At 37.2% G+C, this 24569-nt stretch overlaps 1 protein-coding gene across 1 annotated transcript in view; it reads right to left on the bottom strand.

Annotated features, from left to right (window-relative positions):
- mRpS5 (mitochondrial ribosomal protein S5) overlaps nucleotides 1-23346 on the bottom strand; it is a gene marked incomplete at its 5' end in the record, with an annotated part of 42528 nt that extends 19182 nt beyond the window's left edge. The window contains 7 exons of the mRNA XM_089095086.1: nucleotides 1389-1532; nucleotides 3177-3379; nucleotides 5446-5641; nucleotides 9836-9870; nucleotides 13088-13315; nucleotides 21937-22062; nucleotides 23241-23346. Of these exons, the coding sequence (XP_088951212.1) occupies nucleotides 1389-1532; nucleotides 3177-3379; nucleotides 5446-5641; nucleotides 9836-9870; nucleotides 13088-13315; nucleotides 21937-22062; nucleotides 23241-23346 (1038 nt within the window). The remainder of the gene's footprint in view (nucleotides 1-1388; nucleotides 1533-3176; nucleotides 3380-5445; nucleotides 5642-9835; nucleotides 9871-13087; nucleotides 13316-21936; nucleotides 22063-23240) is intronic.
- Between the last annotated feature and the right edge of the window lie 1223 nt (nucleotides 23347-24569).

The raw sequence follows: 24569 nt of genomic DNA, 5'->3' as shown, positions 1-24569 counted from the left end.
AGATGACGAAGAATTTATCAATCCCATAACAATTTTAGTAATTTTTTTCTCCGTCGTTGGTTCCAAAAACATTGACTTCATACAAGGTGGCCCAAGATAAGACCTGAAGGTTGATGTTGAAGAAGAACTAACAGCCCAAGCGGTCCTTCTACCAATATTCGCAAAATATGAAGTAGATTCATAATAAACATTCAGTTCACCCTCGATAATTTTGCCATCGACATCAAAAAAAGAGGGGGCTGATGGAGACTGAAAAGAGGCCTAAGGACAGAATTTGTAACCTACCAGGTTTTTCGGATATCTTTACCGCAATCTGAAAAACTATTAAAATAATACTGGAACTTGACATTTCGCCATACAGAATTGTAAATATTCCTATAAATTTTAAATCGCTGAAAGTAAACAGCTGTCACTGAGGGGCTAGCAGACTTAAAGGCCCTCCAGAGATTATTTTTTCTCCTACAACTCCTAAGGAGACCAAGGGTGATCCAAGGACTTACAGGAAAAGCTTTCTTAGACCTACGATTAGAAGGTGAAAAAGAACAAATATCAAGAACAGCTTCTTTAAGACTCATAAAAAGTATCAAATAAATTACTAAAATCAAAATAACTCTCAGAATTACCCCAGGAAATTTCTGCCAATCTTGACTTAAGAAGCATCAATTCCACATCACCAAACCTAAAAGGCCTCTAATGAGGCTCACCAGTCTTCTCAATAGTCAATTCATCAAAACAGTATGTAGAGTAAACAGTAAACTAGAGTAATTTTGGATCAAGGTAGCCGTACAGAAAATATTGTCAATCAGAGATGACACATTCTCTGTTACGCGAGATGGGATACATACAGAAGGTAAAGTACTTGTGGCAAGCATGGACGACAGAAAATCCAAAGATACAGAAGACCTTATATCCATCAAATTTATATTAAAAATCTCTCATAATAATTAACTCAGTCGACTGTTTGAGGATGGTATCCAGTATATCATTAAGGGTGCGTAGAAACAGTGGAATAGGGCCACTAGGAGATCGATAAATAATACCAACAAGTTGTATTTGGATGATGGTTATTACCATCATTGTTACCATCGGTGTTTGAGAGAAGGTGATTGTCTTGAATTTCCCAAATCGACGGCCTTTCCAAAAGTTGGGGAAAATATGCAAAATAGGGTAAAGCCAAAACTGAACATAAAATTCGTCACAATTTAAATGGAACTGCATAATAAAGAAAACAACAACTCGCTTAGCAGAGACTAGCTTCAAGTCTTCGGCATGTGTTGTCACACGACTAGGGCAGAGTCGGAGTTTACAGACATAGGCAAATTATCCTATACAGTAGATAATACTAAAACAGCCTTTAAAATAGATGGTACAATACAGAGGGTACTTACAAGGTTATAATCAGGAACTTTGCTAGCAGGTATATCTAAAGGTTCTCCAGAGGGCTTTCCTACAACCAACGGGTAATTGTCCATTTCTTTTCTTCGTTCAACCACAAACAGTTTTTGATCATCAGCTAAGGTTTCGAAGGTCCTCTACAAGAAAAATAATAGTAGTTAACACACAACCCATCATATTACATGAAACATCAGGTGCGCTCCTATTAGTTACCATAAGATACGTTGGGTAGGTTGTTGGGTAATATACATTCATTTTTTAAGCAAGTTCCGACGGGAACCAGGAAATTTTGTAACGTAATAACGGCCACGCGACGTCACTATGCGAGTTCCAGCTGGTAAAAGTGGTAGAAAGAAGAAATTCGCAAATATATTCCTAGAGATAATTATGGGAAAAACCTTCAGACTCTAGAGATCCCGGGATGTTACTGGGTATTTTGATTCAATTTTCTAAAACCAAGTTCAGACAGATGGAGGTTAATTTTGTGAAGCGAGAACGACCAAGCGATGTCATTATGTCAGATCCAGCTATTATGTCTGAAAAAGAAAGAAAGAAATTCCCTGAAATTCTTTCGTCATTTAAAGATTAGTAGATAAACAGCAAAAAAAGAGACGAAGTGATATAAAACCCTCATCTCTCGTCAGCTTGCTGCACGAACCCTACGGTTGTTCGATCACTTGGTCCGAATGCCAGAAGAAACACCCACCAGCACAATATTCAGTATCGATCCCTCTGCGTATGGCTGGAAGCGCCCCAGTGGAAAGCCCCGGAAGCGCCCCAGTGGAAAGCTCCGCTTCAGATAAACGGACAGCATTGCTCAGTCCCTCTCAATGATCGGTACTGATCCACAAGGAATAGTCACGATTGGACAAGACCGTCCCGATTGGAGGCGAAAAGTCACGGATGTCTCTACGCTTGACAACCAGCGGGAGCATTAAGTCAATTAGGTCATTATAACACCTGAGTGGGGGGTACAGAACCTATCAAGGGAGATTTATCCTTATTCTATATGCGCTTCGTTGCACTAGTGGAAGTTGATCAATCAAAAACCTACTTATGAATTTGATTTATCTAGAGAGCAATTGGAACAAACATCAAGAACCATACTTAAAAAGCTTAAATCATATTTTCCTTAAACTGAGGTGTGGGATTTGCTTCTTTTCCTTTAACTACAACTAATCTTATTTTTTACTTGTCAAACCTATTATACTTGTTTTCCACGGTTCAGAGAACAGACCTATTCTCAAGGTTTAAATAAAATCCCTAGTTTTTCGCTTATTCAATTACACAAGGAAAGAAAGTGAAAAAGTCAAATACCCATGTGTATATTAGGTTTTTTTTTCTTACCCAGCAGATATTGGAAGATTAACCACTTTCTGTCAAAATTTTGCTTTATAATCGCTTTTGAAAACTTTTTTCAATGAACAATGAGCCCCCCTCTCCTCCTATTTGAAATACCCTATAGGGAAACACCACTTAAGGCTCCAGCCTATGTACACCAGTGAAGCGCCATGAGTTATTATCTATGGTACAAAATACACAGAGGCATTACGTATTTCCTATGCTAAAAATATACATTCTGCAATACCATCTGAACATCTAACGGAATTCGTGAGTGCGAAATTTAAATTCGTGTTTTGCAAGAATATAGACGGCTGCGCCTACTCACATAACATAGGTTAAAATAGACAGTAAAACCTACTCATGGCACAAGCCTGGTGTGGCCCCGGTGACTTTAGTTGGCTTTATTTTAGCCGAATAAAGAGAGAGAAAACACTCACTTGCTGTAAAAGACCAATGAAAAAGGCTTTGGCTAGATTCTGATAATTTTTTGTGCTTCCTTCAACTTTGGCGTAAAGATCCTTGATACCAATTACTTCACAGATGGTTTTTAGAGCTCGGTGACAGACGAGTCCATGGCCTTCTGCACACTTTTTAACGTGAATTTTTGTCTTACCAAATTGAGTGAAGAAATCATGGTACACTGCAAACAAACAAATAAGAAAATTTTAGTAGGTTGAATAAAACTAAAATATAAGTCAGGGTCTAAAACCCGTTCTTAGGAGAAATTTGAGGTGTTTAGCAGAGCGAAATTTGAGCTTGACAAGGGGCTTAGCTATTGAAGACAAAGTGGATATTTATGATTATAGGCATGATATTTCTCTTAAAAGAAGATTCTTCGATAATTTTTTTTATGTCCTTAAGCATAAATAATTTTCCTACAAGCATTTTATGGTAGACTCGGCCAATTTGACCTCTAAAAAAAGTATTTAATGTTTCATGGCAATTATTTTTTTTGGCATGAACGGTTGTTTTTAGATAATACCCTTGAGAGCGAAATAAAGTTCTTGGGCGCTACTACTACTACTACTACTAACAACTCACCGCAGCACCAAGCCGTCTGAGGTCAACATAGCTATGCACGCTCCTCCTCCATCCGAATCTATTTCAAAGCATCGTTTTTTACACACCCCCAGGAAGTTCCCATTTCTTTTAAATCTTTCTTTATGACAATCTCCCACCCCAGACGAGGACGACCTGCTTTCCATTTAGCCTTAGACGGTTGGCCGAAAAGGAAAATCTTCGGCTGTCATCCTTCATCCGCACAACGTGCCCTAGCCACCTCAACCTTTCTTTCATTATAACCCTAGAAAGCGGTATTGAACCACATTTTTCGTACAGCTTTTTGTTTGAAATACGTTCAGTCAGCCAGGTACCCAGAACAATTCGTAAGCAAAATCTCTGGAAAACATCTAGCAAATCTTCATCCGCTTTTCGGAGCGCCCATGCTTCAGACCCATATTTGACCACTGTCATCACTGTAGCTTCTAACATTCTAGTCTTAGTTTGCAGACTTATCTTCCTATTCTTCCAAACTTTTTTTTAACTGTGGAAAAACACCCTGAGCCTTGGCTATTCTACTTTTAACATCTTCACTGCTCCCACCATCTTTACTAATAATACTACCAAGGTAAGTGAAGCTGCCCACCTGATCAATCTTTTCGTTACCCAATGTCACCTTTTCATCTTCACTTATTCTTAGCCTCAGTGACTTATTCTTATTAAGATTAATTTTCGAACCTATTCTAGCACCCTCAGTTTGCAAAACCTCTAAAAGTTCATTCATTTGCTCACACTTTCATCTAGGATGCTTAAATCATCAGCACAATCTAAGTCCAGGAGACTTTTTCCTCCCCATTTGATTCCGTGTTCTCCCATTGTCTTTCCTGTGCACCTTAAGACGAAGTCCATTAAAATTTAATACAAAACCAGCTGCTAACCTCATTTCCTACCTTAACCACAGCAGTGTTATTCTTGTACATAGCGCTAATCACTTTAATGTATTTGTCTGGTATACCATACAAGGATAAAAATTTTGCTAAACTTCTTCTATCAACAGAATCGAACGCTTGCTCATAATCTATAAACCTGAGGATCAAAGGTGTTTGATAACTCAGGCACTTCTGAATTATTAGCCTAAGAGTGAAGATTTGGTCAACACATCCTCTACCTTTTCTAAAACCGCACTGTTCTTGTCTTAAAACTTCGTCTAAAGCATCTCTCAGTCTATAAAGTATCATATTACTAAGTAATTTGCTACCTACAGAGACCAGACTAATACCTCGATAATTACCACACTCACTCTATCACCTTTCTTATAAAGTGGCTTGATTAAGGTTTTCCTAAAATCGTTAGCTACTTCCCCTTTTTTCAAAAATCATATTCATAATCTTCAGTAGCTTATTTCTAACCTCAGAGCCACCATGTTTAGGAAACTCATTTACCACACTTTCAGCACATGGAGCCGTATTTATTTATATCGAAAATGGGTACAACCCTAATTAATTTAATTTTAGACCCGTAAAAAAAGTTAAACTTACCAGTATGATTGCTGTACAATTGTATATATAAAGGAATGTGTACGCAGACATTCGATTTACGAGGTTGAAAGAAGTCAGCGAGTACCCATCTTACATTTATTTATATTGAAAATGAGTACAACCCTATTGAATGTAATATTTCAGGCCAGAAAAAAAGAGTTAAACTTACCAGTATGATTGTTGTACAGATGAATATACATGAGCTTCTGAGCTGCACGGTTCTTGGCTGATTTTAATGCCGTCTGTCCGTTATTCGCCTTGCCCAAAGCAAAGCCGGCTAGTCCTTTCTTATTCCCGGTAATCACAAAAGCGCTTAGACTACGCTTTCTTCCAAAAGTTGCAGTCATGTTGAACACAGTTTTAAACTAAAAAAAAAAAATCTCACTAATCAGATTTTTTTTCGTCTGTTTATGTTAAAATTTTTTATTCTGTTATTGAATTTCAATAAAATATTCTAAAGATAATTTAGGTTTGTGTACATGATTTTTCTTTATACTATCCAATCTTGGAGGTCACTTTGTTTGAATTTGAATTTAAGGGTAAACAGCACAGTTTTCTTTAAAATACCTTTTGCTTGAAACAGGTAGAAATCCAGCAAAAATCTTGCTGTGAAAATAGAAAGTAAACAAAAAGTAACTGAAAATAGGCATTCTTTGTCGGCTTTGAGATATTATTCTATTTTTTCTTTGGATATTTTGACACTAATCTAGTATGAAGTGAGACTCTTTCTTATGATTCCTATTTTGCAAACATCTTTACCTAGTAAGCAACACAAACGGCAGAGTTGCTCAACATACATATGTTAAACAAAACATATATGCATTGAGTAAAACATATGGATTTGTATGATATGCCCCCAGCATCTCAAGTTGTTCATGCATTGACGCACTGTAAATCGGTTTCTTTCGCTAGTTTCTTTCATCTTTCAACTTAGCGTAAGAAAAGACAAAGAGAATTGACAGAATAGATGGGATATATATAATTTGGGCTATATATTTGCACATTAGCGGGGATGGGGGTAAAGCATTTGGACAGTATGAAGTCATAAAACAATTCTTACTTCATAACATCATAATAATTGCAGCTAACACATCATACATGCAGACCCGCTGTACTTTACCCCGACCCCCCCCTTAATGTACAAATATATGCCCCAATTTGTTTCTAAAGTGTTATCTTTGTACCATACTTGGTATACTGTATTAGGATTAACCTAACTTCACTTCTTGAGACGAAGGGGAATATCATACAAGTATCAAACATATATATGTTTTGATATAAATGAACATATATATATGTTGTTTTAAGAATAAAAACAATTCAAACACAAAATTGACTAAATGAAGATATAAGTAAAGTTTTAGACAGTCTAACTTCTAGAACAGTTTGTTTATGGCTATGGGCCTAACCCAGCACTGTTTTTAACACCTTAGGGTACCCGTAGGCTCGTTTTAAGGCCTTAGTTTTAAAGTGACAAAAGAAAAAAAAGTCATAAGAAAACTAATACACTAATAACAAGGCGTTATATTTATCCAACCATTTTCTTCCACAACTCGTGGACAGCAACGCAAGAAGTTTAATATACATTCTACAATGTCCATTCTCTGTCCAAGAGGGCGAGGGTTCGAAACCTAGTGTATCCAATTATTTGGTTTGGGACGGGGTCAGTGGCGTGACTCTGTAACCTCAGGCTGAGTCGACACAGCTCTAAATCGGTACCTGAAGAAATCTGGGAAGGTAATCAGGAAGGGGGTGCGAAAGCAGAGGATGGTTGGCCCCTAACTCTCCATTGCATTTCCTGGCTGAAGGGCCAAGAAACAGAGATGAGCACCGCCGGTAGGGACTGTAAAGTCCAATGTCGTATTCTTTACCTTTTTTTTTTTTTACCTACAATATCCATTCTTATTGGCCAAGGAATACACTTAAACCAAAATTTCAGGAAAAATGAATAAAAAGTTAAGATGATCGATCAGCTATTATTTCATTTAATTAATTTTCACAAATATTTTAAATACACAACTTGGGGTATATGAAGATTTCGATGATACAAATTGATTATCTGCATCATCTATGGGATTCTATAATATTGGAGCCACCCTTACTCCAGTCCTGTAGACACCATTGATCAGATAGATGTATCTTATTTATCACTCTATTAAAAGAATAATGTGATAAAATTGAAATCAATCTTTCAAATTATATTTGGTAATATCAATCACTCCCTAACCTCCCCATATAGAATAGAGGATTTTAGAAAGCTAGAGCAAGGCTCTTCTGATCAGTCATGCTGAGCATAAATATTCTTATTCATTCCATGTTTTTCCCAGGAATACCTAAGAACTAAGAATCATAAAAGTTTGATGTTTATAAGAGGTAAAAACCCAGAGGCTGTTTTAGGGGGGGAGTCAGAGGGGGAACTTTCCCAAGCGTAAAAATTTAGGGGTACAAAACTTCAAATAAATAAAATTTCTAAAGGTTATAATCATTTTGTAATTTCTGAAATTTGATTTTTATTGAAATAAAGTAGAAGGTGCAGTTAATAAAAGAAAATAATTAACAAATTATAATTAATTAGTTAAAAAATTAAAAATAATCGAATAATAATAAAATCAATATTAATTGAAAATGAAATGATTTAAATAATAGATTAAAAAATATATTACTAATTAATGAGTAAATTGAAGATAATTTTGCTAATAAATGAAAATGTGGCCTGAAAATTTTGTGGGAGACAGCAGGAGGGGGGGGGGCTAAACAAGTTTGGCCCTGGGCGTAGGGAAATCTAGAACCGCCACTGCCAAGACCTTGGTAGTTTAGAAAAACCCCAAAAAGAGAGCTCTTCGTCCAATTCCTAGCTAAAAGTACAATCAAGTTGTGACGTTACCTCGATTCCATATTTTTTAGTGCTAAGTAATCCTAGGTAACGCTAGGTAATGGGTAAACAAACTGTTCGAACTATGGGCAGCTCTGAAACACTTGTTTTCACGACTTAAGCACTCACGATCTATGAGTGAGTTCACTTTCGACTTCTGTAACACTGGGCAAAAATACACCTGCTTTTTCAGTTACTACCACTACAGAAAGGTATAAGTACCATAAATGCCACTCAAAGCGGGACTGGATCCTCTCTGACTACTCCTCTATTTACTCCAAGGGTAAAGATGGACACATGATGACTCAGATCATATGAGGGTGAAAGCTAAATTTGATAACTCATGAGGGATTGGAACATTATTGAAAATCTCGTTATTAACAGCGACACACTGGAAATCCCCTTAATAGAAATCTTAGCAGACTGTAGAACCAGCGTTTTTTATTAGCTTGGGAAGCTTGTCCAGTAAACAGGAACCCGAAGCTACTCATATCCGGACTGCAGTTAACCCGGTTATATTATATTTAGCCATATACAGGAGGACTTAGTGAGTCCCTTTACATTATTAACCTTCAATTCCACAAAACGATGTCAAGCTATAAGGTAGTGCCTACAGCAGATGAGCTACTATTATACTAAAGCTAATTAATAGGCGCAATTTCCTTGTGAAACACTAATAAATAACTCAGAAACTTAGATCAATTTGTCACAGTTTCCTGTCTTTTGAGGCTGCTGGTAGGCACTTCACTAATGACATCTGTTTTGAGTGACTAAAAATTAGATGGCACTATTGTTTATAATAGAGATTGTGAATTTCAAAAATCTTCAGCGTGTAGACTTTTACTTGTTTTCTGTCCTGTGGTGGCGCAGTGATCTCAGCTTGATAATACGGGACTGAGAATTCCAACCCAGCTATAGCTATACACAACAGGACCAACGCAAGGATCTTAGTAGTCAATAAGTGCCGTTAAACCAAAACAATACAACAAAATTTACTTATTTCCTTACTGAAGTGTCGTCGATTTTCATGGGAGGGGTTGAAGCCCCTCCTTTCGACAGGGTATGAACCAGTGCTCGATATGATGATCTATGTAGTGTTATTCTGGATGGCTGTAAAAAGCACTGGCAGTCGAAGCTTTCAATGCACCTCCTCTTTGGTGTCCCTCGCGGTCTTTGGCCATTTATCGTTTCTTCCGAGTTTTATTTTCGGAAAAGATCGCGGGCTATCTCTTTGATACGCCCAACCCACAAGAGTTGCCGTCCTCCCATGTGTGCGTTTCCTCCGTCCTTCATTTCAGCCGTCCTCTCATGTGTGCGTTTGTCACATCGTCGGTGCAATTTATCTTTGTGATGCGAGGGAGGCAGATCATCTTGAAAGCAAGGAGGCTGCACTCATTTTCTTCAGGCTGAAAGTCTGTCTTCAGGGATTTTACAGTGACACATACTTCCTGATTTTTAGTAAATTTTACAACAAAATATTTGCATGTAAAGTTGAGGCTATGTTTTACCCATTAGTCTTTAAAAGAATCATTTTTAAACTTAGAAACAATAAAAGATCCTTTGTATGATTCAAATTTTGGCACATCGAACAGTAGAAAAATGGGTTTAAAGTTCTTCCAAGTCCATCTCACTTTATGAAAGAACAAGTAAACTAGCATGTGTTCATAGTAAAAATAAAAAAAATTACCTCTAATACTCTTGTGTCAAATCCAGCAAAATCACCTAAAAAAGCAAAACAAACAATTAAGATTATTATCCGACTTGAGCGAGAAAAAAAGAAATACTTTCAGAAATGATCCAATAGTTTTAATAAATTTGACACCAGCATTGTATTGCTTTTTTTTTTTTTTTTTTTTTTTTTTTTATCACACGTGAAGCTAAACCGTTTTAGTACTTTAAAAAAGCTTCTTATTCTAACTAAACAGCACTTGTGTTTCGGGAATCATTCTTAAAGAATTGGAAAAAAAGTCAAACTTTTTCGTAATGAGCGAGGTATTGAGGAGAGGGCAACCCCCCTCATACACGGAATAGTTTCTGTTCGTTTTAAGTTTTAATGTTGCTACTTACTTTCAGTTGAAAAAACTTGTTTTTAAAAATTTACTTTCTGATTGTTTTACAAATAATGCCAGGGAATCTGGCTCCTACACCATGGAAAATTCCTCCATGTAAGTTCCCACCACGTAAAATACCCCCCCCCCCCCCCAGATTCCACCTTGCCAATTCTGTTCGTCTACACATTTTACATAGTAATGGTTTAAAGGTAGCATTAAAGAGTAGTAATAGTTAGGGTAGCTTTCTAAATTCTGGAAAGGACCGAACTTCAGTGGAGCAGGAAAGCGGGTTCTATCAGATCCCATGTACTTGCACAAGTTCCTATGTCGGACGTACTAACCAGAATTTAAGAATGAGATTACTACAACATCAAGATTCTGCTCCGTCGGCCTTAAAGCAAAATTCCAAACCTGAAGATTGCCAGTCGGCTCTATCGGAACAGATTTTTTTATTTTCCGGACCATCTTATCTTGTTCGACAATATCTATTTGATTTCTAGGGACCGGAGTCCAAAGCAAATTTTCCGGGAAACAATTGAAATTAAAAAAAATATTGAATTCCAAACCTGAAGATTTCCAGTCGGCTCTATCGGAACAGATTTTTTTATTTTCCGGACCATCTTATCTTGTTCGATAATATCTATTTGATTTCTAGGGACCGGAGTCTAAAGCAAATTTTCAGGGAAACAATTGAGAATTAAAAAAATATTGAAAAGAGATGGAGATGAATTTGGCTTAAATTCAATATACGATCATTTAGTGAGGTCAGATAAAGTAAGGTTCATTTCGCCCAATGCTTTCGACCTCTGTCGCCTTTTAATTCAAATTAAATAAAAAAAAACAAAAACAGTTTTTTAACTGAAAGTAAGGAGCGACATTAAAACTTAAAACGAACAAAAATTATTCCGTATATCAAAGGGGCTGTCGCCTCCTCAACGCCTCGCTCTTTACGCTAAAGTTTTTTATTGTTTAAAAAAATAAAGTTGTGAGACAGAGTCAAACTTTAGCGTAAAAATTGAGGCGGTGGGGAGGGGACAGCCCATTCCGTATACGTAATAATTATTCTTAGTTTTAAGTTTTAATGTCGTTCCTTACTTTCAGTTAAAAAAACTTGTTTTTTTTATTCAATTTCTGAACGCTTCTGAATTAATGCAGCTTTGATTTTGGCTCACCATACATGAATAATTAAAACGAAATGCATTTTAATTTTACTTTTTTTTTGCCTAAATGGCTTTCTCGAAATTTTGTTCTGACGTAACTTACGTAACGAACTTGTATATTCGTATGTTTTTATTACGTATATTAGGGAGTTCGCCCCCTTGTCAATACCTCGCTCTTTACGCTAAAGTTCGAATTTTGTTCGAATCACAAACCCCTGAATCACAAAGGCCGGTTAATTAGAATAGATAGCTATTTTGAAAGTACTAAATAAACTTTAGCGTAAAGGGCGAGGTATTGACTAGGGGGCGAAATTATTACGATATACATAATAATTTCTTTTCATTTTAGGTTTTAATATTGCTCCTTACTTTCAGTTGAAAAAAAAACCTGTTTTTTTATTTAATTTCTCTTGGTTTTTTTAAATAATGCTGGGAAATCCGGCGCCTCCTTCATAGAAATGTCCCTTCTCCCAAGAAAAAATCCTCCATGGAAAGATACTCCCCCGTACCCCCCCCCCCGCCAGAAAAAAATCGTTCATGAAAACATCTGTATACTTCCCATCGACCAATACTATATGTAAAAAATGGGCTGAGTTCATAACTTGCTGCCCTTGCCTCGAGAACTGTGGAAGATTAAATCATCCTCAAATACAGTTCAATTAGATTTTCAACTATATTGAGTAAAATAGTAATCCAGAAACGTTGATTAAATTTGTTCGAGAAAAAAATGAGCCTCGAAGGGGACCAAGTTGCCCTTCAACTTTTTTGGTCACTTAAAAATGGCACTAAAACTTTTAATTTCCGTTCGAATGAGCCGTTTCACGATATTCTAGGACTACTGGATCGATACGATCACCCCTGGAAAAAAACAACAACAGAGAAACAAACAAATAAACACGGATCCATTATCTTTCTTCTGGCAAAAAATACAAAATTCCACATTTTTGCAGATAGGAGCTTGAAACTTCAATAGTAGGGTTCTCTGATACGCTGGATGTGATGGTGTGATTTTCATTAAAGTTCTATGACATTTAGGGGTTGTTTCTCCTCTTTTCAAAAATAAGGCAAACTTTCTCAGGCGCGTAACTTTTTATGGGTAAAACTAAACCTGATGAAACTTATATATTTGAACTTCTTTTGAGCCAAAGTGTTATTCCAAATTTGAACTGTTTTACTTTGAGACTGAGTATTATTTCACTTCATATTTAGTTATTATTTCATATTTGAGCTCTATCTTTTGCTTTGAGAGAAAAAATACACCACGAGTCGACCATACTATTCAAGAATTGTATGCTCAATTTAAGCAATTATGACAGCTAGGAAAGTGGCCAACCATGGAGGCCACTCCATGGTCTCCATGGAAGTGCTACCCATAAAAGTTAGTCTCGCATACATGAAGCGAACTGCGTCCAGAGAGGCCACATGCCTAGCGTTCTGTCAAGCAATAGAAAGCCAAATATTTGGATAATATTTATATGGCCCAAAAAAATCACATGAACAGTCCCATACACTGACATTTCAAAGCCCCTTTTGAATGACTAAAATTTAAAAATATAAAATATAAAAAATTTATATTTTTGTATAAAACAAAAATATATAGAAATCAGAAAGATTAAAAGCCCGGGAATATGTAAAACTTCTATTAATATTTTGCTAAAAGTACAGTTTTTTTTTTAACCAAAAGTAACCAAATATAATAAAGATAAAAATTAACGATTAAAACCATACTAGGATTTAATGAATCAGGCTGTCCGATGCTTCTTCCTGGAAGTTTCCTTCCCGACCAGCCTCGATCAACAGGCCTGAGTTTTCCCACTGCTGCTCTGCCCATAGTGTCGCGAATTCTCTGAAGATTTTCCTTGTATTTCGGATCCGGCGAGAGTTTCTTTTGAGTATTCACTTCTCTACCAGCCAAAATTGGAGAATTCAAACCAGGCCATACCATATTCTCTCGTCCTATAAATTGAAAATCACACGCTTTAAGTGAAACAAATATTGTGCTTTACAGGCCAGCAGAGGCCAAACAAACAGCAGGATGTCCTCAAATGGGGTGAGAAGAGGTCATAATATTTAATTGGAGGAAGTAACAAGTAATGCTTGAATATAATTGGAGTGAGGATAGGTGTGTACTACCGTGCTGGCCAAAGGCGGCTTAATTTTTGTATTATGCTAATTCATGATAAATTTTGTTTTGATTTTTGATTCTCTCTTAAATATAGTTTAAAAGTTTTTTTTTATTCTACACTTAGAAACATGAGGCTAATATAACACCACAAACATCTCAAATCAAACCATGTTAAGTATGTATTGAACAAATGGTGGACATATTCAATTTTTTTTAAACCTGAGTCATAAAAAACAATTTTTAACCGGTATGATTGGATGACTACAGTTTTAGAGATTGGGCATGTTCCCTTCCACACCCTCCCAATTTAGATGGCAATGATATGTTGCAGAACTTGAAATATTGAAAGCCCAAAATCACAATACGTTAAGTACATATTTCAAAAATGATGAACATGTTGCAGATTGATGAAAGTCACCAGAGCCATGCAAAAATTTCAATATCTGTGATTGAAGGTTCATAAGGATACCTGAACCCATACCCCTACAAAACATAAGACCCCTCCCCCTCTAACAAGTATAGACATGTAGTACCTCTTTCGACTAATAGCCATCCAGGAAATACTAAGGGTAAATATTCACAATAAGAATCTTTAAGATCGTAAAACTACGAACTTAAATCAAAACACATTAAGTACAAATTTCCTAAACAGGGTTTGATTTCCGCCAAATTGGTTTATAAGGATTGCCAGGCCGTTGATTACAATTAAGAGAATAATATAGAAATATAGATACCCAAAATCACAACGTGTCGAGTACATGTTGCACAAATAAGGTTCAAGTCACACCTCGCTGAGATCTGAGTCATCCAAAATGCAGTTTTCAGTTAAATGCCCCATTAGCACTTTGATGCGTCAGAGTTTGCACGACCAATTTATTTGTGGCACAATTTTTCGGTATAAGAGACATTTCATTTTACTGTTTTGAAAAACCTTTAGTTCTGCCAGTGTTTTCTTCCTTTTAAATCCATTCCTTTAAAAATATAGAAATTGGTCTATTTTTGTGACATACTTCCCCAAGCCAATTCCGTTAATACTTAATAGAGACAACAGATAACTAGTCCGTCGAATTGGTTTATTTTTGTGACATATTTCCCCAAGCCGATTCCGTTAATACGTAATAGACACAACGGATAACTAGTCCGTCGAGTTATGACGGCACCTTAGCCTTTCCTTTCAAGGGATTATGTCCTAACATTATATTTTCGTACTGTTGTTTGTGCTGACACTTAATATATCTGACATTCAGACAATGGGTTCATTCTTTATCCTTTCCTCAAAACAGGGAAACCCCCCGTGTTGTCTCTGTCCTCAAACCTGATGATGATTCAATAAGCATGGGCTAGAAACCCGGCCCTATAAAAGGCCGGGTTTCTACACTCCTTTTAATCCTCTTTGTTGTCTAAAGTTTTATATAGTATTTATACTAACATTGTGCATAGATATTTACTCTGTTATAAACTTTTATTTGATTCAGATTTCCACCATGCAATGAAACTGTCTAGAAATTATCTTTCTTTGAAGCCATTGAAAATGCCGATATTAAATGGATACTTTCGTGTCATATTTCGCCTTCGTCGATTCATTTCAAATTCACATAAAATCATTTGACTAAATTGAGTTTTTCCTTTAAACTATATATTTGGTTTTCAGTTAAATGACCCTTTACCATTCTGTTGCATCAAGGTTTGCAAGACCAACTTAGTTTTGATACAATTTTTCGGCATAAAAGATTTGTGACAATTCATTTATTTTAACAATTTTTTAAAAAAAAAACCCTTAATTTTGCCATTATTTCCTTCCTTTTAAATATATAGAAAAAGTAATTGACAAAACACATATCTGAATTTAATTAATCAATTTAATTTTCATTAGAGCACAAATGACTCTCTGGTATTTCAAATATAAAAGAGACGACAAGAGCCCTCTTATTTGTAGTAATTTTTGTTCGTATTAAGTTTGGCTTCGTTTTCCATTGTCATTTCAATTCGTTTTAGGTTCCTTTTATTCATCCATAGTAAAATCTGCTACTGCAAAATTTGTCTTGATTTTTCATTCTAGCTTCTGTAAGTTTTGCAAACCATAGTTTCACTGAAAATAACTTTGTTTTTTATAAGTTTTCACCTATTTCAGGAGTTCGTTTTTACTTTTTCTCTTTTCTATTATGTCAATTCGTATCTAATAAATATCGGCTTGTAATATACCGGATTCTCGGTTCAATCTATCACTCTGTTTTCTTATGGAAAACTTCTTTGAAGTCCATTTTGATCGCCTATTATTACCATAGTTTTATTATGTGTTGACTGTAGAAAAATTTGTGATTTTTTCCTTTTTTTATTTAAACATAAATGTTGAATCGTAACGTAAAACTAGCACAAAATTTAAATGTTATCATTAGCATTAATTAAGACAAAGATTTTGAACTGAAGTTATCAAGTATTTTGCAGTAGGTTGCATCAAGACATGGCTAATTGTAGAAAGAGAAAAGCCAAGACAGATAGTTCAAGTAATTGAGAGGCAAATGTTTAAATGACTGCAGCACGGGTAAACGGCGGGAGTAAGTATGACTCTCTTATTGGACACATACTTATTTGTTAGTTGTTGGAAAGGCACGCCTGCCTAGAGTTTTGCAAATTTTTGGGTGGCTAGGGAATTCAATCATACGGATCCACAGTTTGCATAATTTTTGCCTCATATATGCTGTGAGAGCTTGTTCTTTAGTCCCTGTATAATTATTTGTCATTTTCATTTTTTGTTGTTGACTTTTTTTCTATTTAGACCCGGCATGTAAAACTTGTTTTGTTGCTGTGTTTGTTTTTTAGTTTGAATCTTAAGTATGAATTAGGCTCGTCAAAGCTTAATCATAGCGTATCTTAAATATTGCCAATTTAAGTTAAGCTCAGATGAGACACGTGGGTTTAGGTTAGAGTAGCCTCAGTTGCATTAGCGATAATTTACGTCCGTTTTACAACCAACATAAGCAACATTTACAACGTGTCGTTCGTTTTACAACGTGTCTTCATTTATCATCATAGTTTCTATTCGTTTATTTCATTTCTTCATTCATGGCAGTTTTTGCTCATTCAAGTTTGACATCATTTGACAGGCTTATTTCTGATCTTAACTTTTAAATTCACTCTTACTTTTCATGCAAAAAAGTAGTTTTAATTCAATTTGAAAGCGCCAAGGAAATTAAAAATAAATTTCTTTTTTGTCCCTCTAGACCAATATGGGATCTAGCTATACCAAATAACTACATTTTTCTATATGTTTCTTTTGGTTGTTACAAAACTATGAAGCTCTTGGGTTTTTGTCAGTGTTGCCACATTAAAACTAATTAATTACATTTGACAATGCTTTTCATCCGTAAAAACTCAAACATTAATCTACTGATTCCAAAACAAAAATACAACTTCAAAAGATAGCAACATTTTCTTAAGTTGTTTGTCACCAGATTTTTTTTTTTACCCACGTTTCTTCTTTTTTAAATTTGGTGCCTGCTACTACCAAAACGCCCTGCAGATATGCAGGGTACCTCATGGGTAGTGAGGCGTAGACCAAGGGGGGACCCAGTCTCTGGGGGTCTTGAAACATAGCTGGAGCACCCTCGTCTGGGAGCCATAAATTCAGACGGAGGAGGAGGACCCCTCCGATGTGCACTGAGCAGGGCCCATCGGCGTATGGATACATCCCGTCTGGCACAAACCTTCCCCAAGCAATGGGTTAAATTGCTGGTGTTGCAGGACGCCAAAAGGGCGCACTATCGGTAATAGATACAGTCGGCCCCTGCTAGGGACAGAGAGAAGCGGCTTACCGCTGTCCCGAAGCCAGCCAAGAAACCCCTTCTTTAATTTTAATGATGAATATAAACAAGAGATTAAATATGAGAACCAGTGCTACCACATCCGGCGTAACCGACGATAATGCATGAAGAGCTACCGCATCTGGGGCAGCCGACGATCCGACGACCATGAATCGTGCGAATATATCTACGTTGACAACTCCAACCCTGGAGGCTATTGTTTCTCCAAAAATAACTATGTTAATAGGTACCCTCAACACTAGAACCCTTGCTAAACAAGGAAAAATAGACATACTCCTAAGAGAGATAAAACGGTACAGCTGTGACGTTATTGGTCTAGCCGAAACCCATCTTCCAGTCACTGGTGAAGAGAAACATGGAGATGTCACCCTTCTACTTTCGGGACGCAATGAGGGCAAACATCGACAAGGTGTAGGTTACCTACTGTCTAAAAAAGCCAGAAAATCCTTAATCTCCGTAACCCCCCTCACGGAATGGGTCATCATGAACCGCCTGAAAGGTTCACCCACCAACCTCACAATTATCCAAGTATACGCTCCGGATTCCAGCAGAGACGACGAAGAGTCTGAAAACTTCTATCTCCAGCTTCAAAGTCTAGTTGATTCTGTCCCTAAAAAGACATAATCTTTGTCATTGGTGACTTCAACGCCATCGTTGGAAACAACCACACAGGACACAAAGATGTAATGGGCAAATTTGGACATGGAAAAATGAATAGAAGAGGAGAACGCCTTATCGAATTCTGCAGAGACAGCGATTTAGTCATTACAAACACACTGTTCAAGCACAGACCTCGCCGTAAGACATCCTGGATCTCACCGGATGGAAAAACTAAAAGCTTTATAGACTATATCCTTGTGTCTAGACGTTGGAAAATGTCCGTCCTAAACACGGTCACGCTAGCTGGTGGCGACTTTGACAGCGACCACTCGCTTGTCATGTCTAGATTCAAAACAAGACTTAAAACAGCATCAAAGTTGTCTAAGAAAACCCCCAAATTTCGAGTAGATCTACTGAAAGACGAGAACACACGTATGACCTATATCAACATTCTATCCGAAAAAATTTCGGAGCTCACGTCAAGCTCTCCACCTATCCTGTCTAAGGAAGATATCAACAATCTGGTGACTAACAGCACAAATATCATATGTGATGTCGCACATTCCACACTGAGTACCTAAAAAACCAGTCAGAGACCTTGGTTAACAGGCAAGATCATCTCCCTCTGCGACGAAAAGCGCCAACTCACGAACAAGCAAGATAAAGAAAGTAGGGACCAATACAAGCAACTCAAACGAGCTGTAGAGAAAACCATCAGACGTGCTGATCGCGCTTTTATTAAAGAAAATTGCGATCAATGTGAATCGGCCTTCAAGAAAGGAGACCCTCACTTCATGTATAGAAGAGTGCGGGAATTGGCCAATAAGAAGGACATCAAAGCGCGTTCCCTTCTCGACGAACATGGAAACCAAATACAATCTACAGACGGAATCCGCTCTCGATGGAAAAAACGTTTTAAAAATAAACTGAATTTGACCATCCACCCAGAGCCAACAATTCTTGACAGCTTCCCCGTAACCTCTACAGACCCAAGTCCTCCCCCTCTTCACTCTGAAATAGAAGCAGCTATAAGAGACTTGAGAACAAACAAAGCTGCCGGCCCCGATGGAATAAAGCCGGAACTACTGAAAATAAACTGCGAACCACTCCTTGACCTTTACCACAAAATTGCCACAGCTGTTTGGGAAAAATGTCACTTCCCCTCACCCTGGTGAAAAGCCACGATAGTCCCCCGGCATATGAAAGGCTCTAAGGCTGTCTGCAATAACTACCGCCCAATAAGTCTTACCAGCCACGCCACAAAAATCCTCACAAGAGTCATGCTCGGGCGTATACGAGCCATTTCCTCAATGGTAATTTCGGAATACCAAGCCGGGTTCAGACCTAATAGATCAACAATTGATCAGATATTCACTGTTTGGCAGATCATGGAAAAGTATAGCAAACTTGGGCGCAGCATCTACCACCTTTTCATAGACTTTAAACAAGCTTTCGAACTGATATGGAGAGAAGGTCTATGGCACATCCTTCTTCACTTTGGCATCCCATCCAACCTGACCTGATCTCGCTGATCAAAGACATGGATAAGAGGTTCAGAAGCCGCGTCATGACTGTAGAAGGACTTACCGAGAGCTTCAAAACCTCTACCGGAGTGCTTCAAGGTTGCCTACTATCCCCGGAGCTGTTCAATCTCTTCCTATCTGCAGCCCTTTCACTCAAAGATAACCCACCCGGCGCCCTTGTCGGAGGAGTGGTGATAGACAAACTAGCTTATTCTGATGATACAGACTTAATAACCAAGTCCCTTCAAGACCTCCAATCCCAGGCTAACAGCGTTCACTTGTCTATCAACCTCTTCGTGATGGCTATCAACACCTTAAAAACGAAAGCCATGTGCTACTCACGCAAGCTCGATTCACAGGTAAATCTCAGCCTTCAGCTTGGTGGAGATACCATTGAGTGGGTGGAAGACTTTACCAACCTCGGGAGCTTACTTACTTCTGATAACAACCAACTCAAAGACTTCAAGAGACGCCTGACACTTGCGAACTCCAGTTTTAAAGCTCTGATGCCCATCTGGAGGAATAAGAACTTAACAACAATTCTCAAAACGAGACTCTTCTACTCCCTCATTATTCCGATCGCCGTCTATGCCTGTGAATCCTGGACGCTTAAAACAGACGATCAATGTTGCCTAACTGCCTTTGAAACCAAATCCCTACGACGCATCTCTGGTATCACCTACCAAGTCAGAATCTCCAACCCCAAGCTTCTCCAAAATCTGAAAGTCAAATTTACAATACTGGACAAAATAAAACTACAACAACTCAAATGGCTTGGACATACCCAACGCATGGCTACCACTCGTCTCCCGAAGATAGCTTTCGATGGACGAGTACACGGTTCTCGCCCCAGAGGTCGCCCTCCGAAGAGATGAAAAGAAAACTTCTCACCCTACAACCTGCCACAACTCCTCCGCCTGGCCGACAATAGAAGCAACTACAGGAGGCATATCAATGAACTGGTTAAAGAAGAGGCCCAAAACGACCTTCAAGGACGGATGGGACATAAGTCAAGTCACTACCAAAACTGCATATCTTTTTCATTCAAAATTGAGTTCCCGATTTTCCCTTTTTTAAAGATATACATGGTTTTGTACATTTCTATTTAGCCAATTCAAACAATGAGATTTCATTTTCACTGGCCTTGGTACTGTAATAAATAGTTTCAGAGACCTGCTGGGGTTATTTAGTTCAGTTTCCTTCGGGGATGGAGCCCAACCCAGTTGCTCAGTCATTTATTTACTAGGGGGGAGTAGAGGATTCCTTTGTTATAAATTCGAGTTTGGTTGCTAGTGTAATTTTAACACTTACACCAAAGAGTCAAGGGATGTTACTTTCCTAAAGTTCAGAGGTAGATTATTTTCTTTGGTTTAAGTCTGTGCCTAATTTTTGGCAGCCAGCCACATTATTCTTTAAGCGCATGCCAGAGAGAGAAGCCAAAAAACCCAGCCATTTTAAAACCCATTTTAAATCCCGCAGAAAATTTAAAGCCCGCAAAAAGAAAGAGTTACATTCACCTTATTGCTTTCCTGCGTGAAATTTTAAGCCAATAAAAGAACGAAAAGATCTCTTTGTAAAGCAACAAGAAAAGCACAATTTTTAATATTAGAAAATGGCACAATGATATCACTTTTTTGGACAGGGGCCATTAGTCCCCCTATGTTTTTAAAAAATTGAAAAAATATCCCTTCCCCTAGTTATTGAAAAATACCAACTTTAAAAACATTTTAAAGATTTTCTTTGGTACAAGTGTGTACCTTATTTTCGGAATCCAACCACATTATCCTTTAAGCGTATGCAAGAGAGGGCTGCCAACAACTCCGCCATTACAAAAAACCTAATGGCACAAAATATGAAGCCCATAAAAAGGTCAAGAAGTTAGCTTCTATCTGATTGGTTTCCTCTGTGTAATTTTAAGCCAATAAAAAGAGCAGTGAATTTTTACAATAAACTCATTGTTTCTCTATGTTATCATCAGGGGCGTTCTGAGGCTCATTTTATTGGGGGGGGGGGGGTCGATCTTCGTAAAATTTACCGAATTGCTACCTGATTTATGCCGAATTTTCTGCAAAAATCAAGAATTTTGCAAAATTTCGGCCGATTTTGCAAAATTTCTGCCGAATTTTTACCAAATGCCAAAAACGTTGGGGAGGGGGAGGAGGCGGGGGCGGCGCACCCCTCCCCACACTCCCCCTCGGGACGCCCATGGTTATCACTCTGCTTTTTTCTACATTTCTGTTAATTTTCATCTATATATCCTTGAATTGTGTTACTGCCTTTGAAGTTGTCCCAAAATACTGTTAACATATTTAATTTGTTTTACAATTATGTTTAATTTGTGCGTAATGAAAATATTGTTCAATTTTTCAAATATCGTCTCTAAGTCTACGATATTCACGAAAGAAAGCTACAAATCGATTAAACTATGGTGTCATCAATATAGTAAATTTATAGAAAATCAGTCATACTGAGTACAAGAAACTCAATGGCATACCATATTCAACTTACCAACACCAATTATTTGTCCTCTATTCAAATTTTTAGCAACTCTTTTACCAGCTCCTTTCCCACGACCTCTTTTCCGGCCAGCATTACTTACGCTAGTGACTCCTTTCCATATTTCTGCTGCAGTCACTAAAAAATAAACACAACTCATATCTAGATGGCGTGGAAATTTAAAAATAGCTCTAAAAAACTTTAAACTTTACTTCTGACTCTACAATCAAGATTATTAGCACAGTTCATGCTGTGAAACAGGTACAAAAAAAAATAAAACAAACTACCATCTGAAAATTGATCAAATCTTTGCTCTCCATTAAAAGTGAACATACAGGCAATACTAACTGCTTTTGTAAATGCATACACATTTCTTCATATACTAATGAGTATTTCCAGCAACCAACAGGACCACCCAAACTATCATCCAAGTGAAGACTAAACCAGACCTACTTTATTAGGGCAACATGAAGTAGTGCAACAGCCTTATGTTGGCTTTGCCGACCGAAGTGTAAGACTTTCATTTTGTTTTTCTTTACAAGTTAATTGCCATAGTTGCCAACTCCTAAGAATTTAACAGGGTGTGCCTGAAGAATAATTTTTTTTTTGTCAAAAAAGAAGAGTATTTACAATCTTTGTGCAACCCATTGCATGAAGAAAAATCTAGGCTATGAAGTCTAAATTCTCTTGGTTAGCGCCTTCTTGACTGTAGGTACCATCCTATCAAGTTTCAAGTGAATACAGACACTTTGGTGGAGAAGGCAGATAAAGCAAAATATCCATTCACTCTGTTCCCTTGGCCAAAAATTATTTTCCCATATGTTTCAAGCGAGTTGAAAGTTGGAGAAGGGAAATAGACCTCTGAAAAACATAATTCCCACTAACTTTTGGTCCAGGGTACATGACTGCCCCTAATTTTCAAGTCAATGGGTGAAACAATTCCTGCAGAAAAGTCAATGGGATGTGGTCTTGAAAGAGTCAAGGTCTTACTTAGTGCCTCTAACCCTACAGATAGAACAATCATGAATGATTCTGCTCTAAACAGGATATAACATGCCTAGTTTTACATAGCATGCCTCCTAAGAAGCAGGCAGTAAGAGGGGAAGGGGGATAAGGGGCCAAGGGCCAACTTTATACCCAAATTCATACAATTTGAAAAGCACTTCACGTTAAAGAAATGTTAAATGTCACATGATTGGTTGCCCTGCATGAAACTGTACACGAGTATAAAGAAATAAAAAATTTTGAAGTTGTAAAGAGAAAAATGAAATCTATTGATGTTGGTAAAGAAAATAACACTGAAAACTGCGACTTACATTTGTTGAAAAAACTAGTGCTTCTTGATTGAAACACCAAGCTGTTTTGACATGGTTTCACTAACTTTGCTGATAATACCAATGCCCTTGTACTTGCTAAAAATGAATAAATAGAAAATTAGTAATACTTAAAGGATTGGTAACCTGAACTCTTGTATTGAAAATTTGGAAAAATATAGGCATCTAATAAGTAACTTTCACCCTCCCCTTTGCCTCTAAAGTTTCCATCATACATGGAGATCATCAATCTTTACAAAGAACATTTTTTAGACCAAAGTGGTATATCAAGGTACGAGTTGACTAATAAAACCTGTTTCAAAATACAGAAACAAAAGAACTAAACAAAGTCAGTATGTCAGGGCATCGACTCATTAATTAAACATACAAGGATAAACTGATAATTTGAACATCTGAAAACAAAACAGAGCATGCAGCCTATATGTTTTAAAATAATATCCAGTTTCAACATATTTCTTCTTCATCCAGCTGAGTAGCTAAGTGGGATTTACTATCTTTGATTAGATTACAGCTTATACCACAGGATCTTTTACGTTGTTTCTGAACTTAATTACAAATCTGAGGCCAAATCTGGTGAGTCAGATCTCATTTCCAAAGGGCAAATTTTTCCAAAAAACGCAGCTATTCTTCCTGGTAGGAAAGCTCAATAGCCAACCCCAAATAATTTCACAACACAGATCTAGCAGCTTGTTCCTAACCCTCTGCAACCAGTGGTGTATCTTCTTATGTTTCTTTATCAGATGTTTCTCCTCCATATTTATTTGGAGTGCCTTACAATTTCTTATGTGCCTGAAAAAAAAAAGCACCAAGGAAAAGACAAAATACACAAAGGCTCACAACCTTTCCTCTAATACAATTAGGAAACTAAAATCTAAATCTGAGGGAAAGCTTGCATCTGATATTAAAGACAATCCCAAGTCTTTCTAGAAAAATATTTCTGCTAGGAGCCCTAACTACCACACCATTCATGGCCTTGTATACAATGGTGTAACCCATTCATCAATAGATAAGGCTAATGACTTGAATTCTGAGTTTTGTTTGTCTTTCACCAGACAATCTCATGCATCTGTCTCTGCAGTGCCATCATATTCTGTAACTAGTCCATTGCCTAAATTTTCAGTCAATTAACAAATGATTTTTGCTAGTCTTGGTAAACTTGATTTACCAACATTTTTGCCTAAAGGACCAGACAGGATAAATCCCAGACTTCTCAGGGAATGTTGAAATGTCCTCAGCTCTGCCCTATTCAACCCCTGTCAGCTATCTCTCCAAAGGGGCAACTATCTTCTGATTGGAAAATGTCGAACATCA

The sequence above is a fragment of the Artemia sp. Qi Xiang Cuo genome, chromosome 9 (genome assembly GCF_049724085.1).
Source record: "Artemia sp. Qi Xiang Cuo chromosome 9, ASM4972408v1, whole genome shotgun sequence".
NCBI classification, from domain to species: Eukaryota; Metazoa; Arthropoda; class Branchiopoda; order Anostraca; family Artemiidae; genus Artemia; species Artemia sp. Qi Xiang Cuo.
This window is presented reverse-complemented; position numbering and strand designations above follow the sequence as displayed.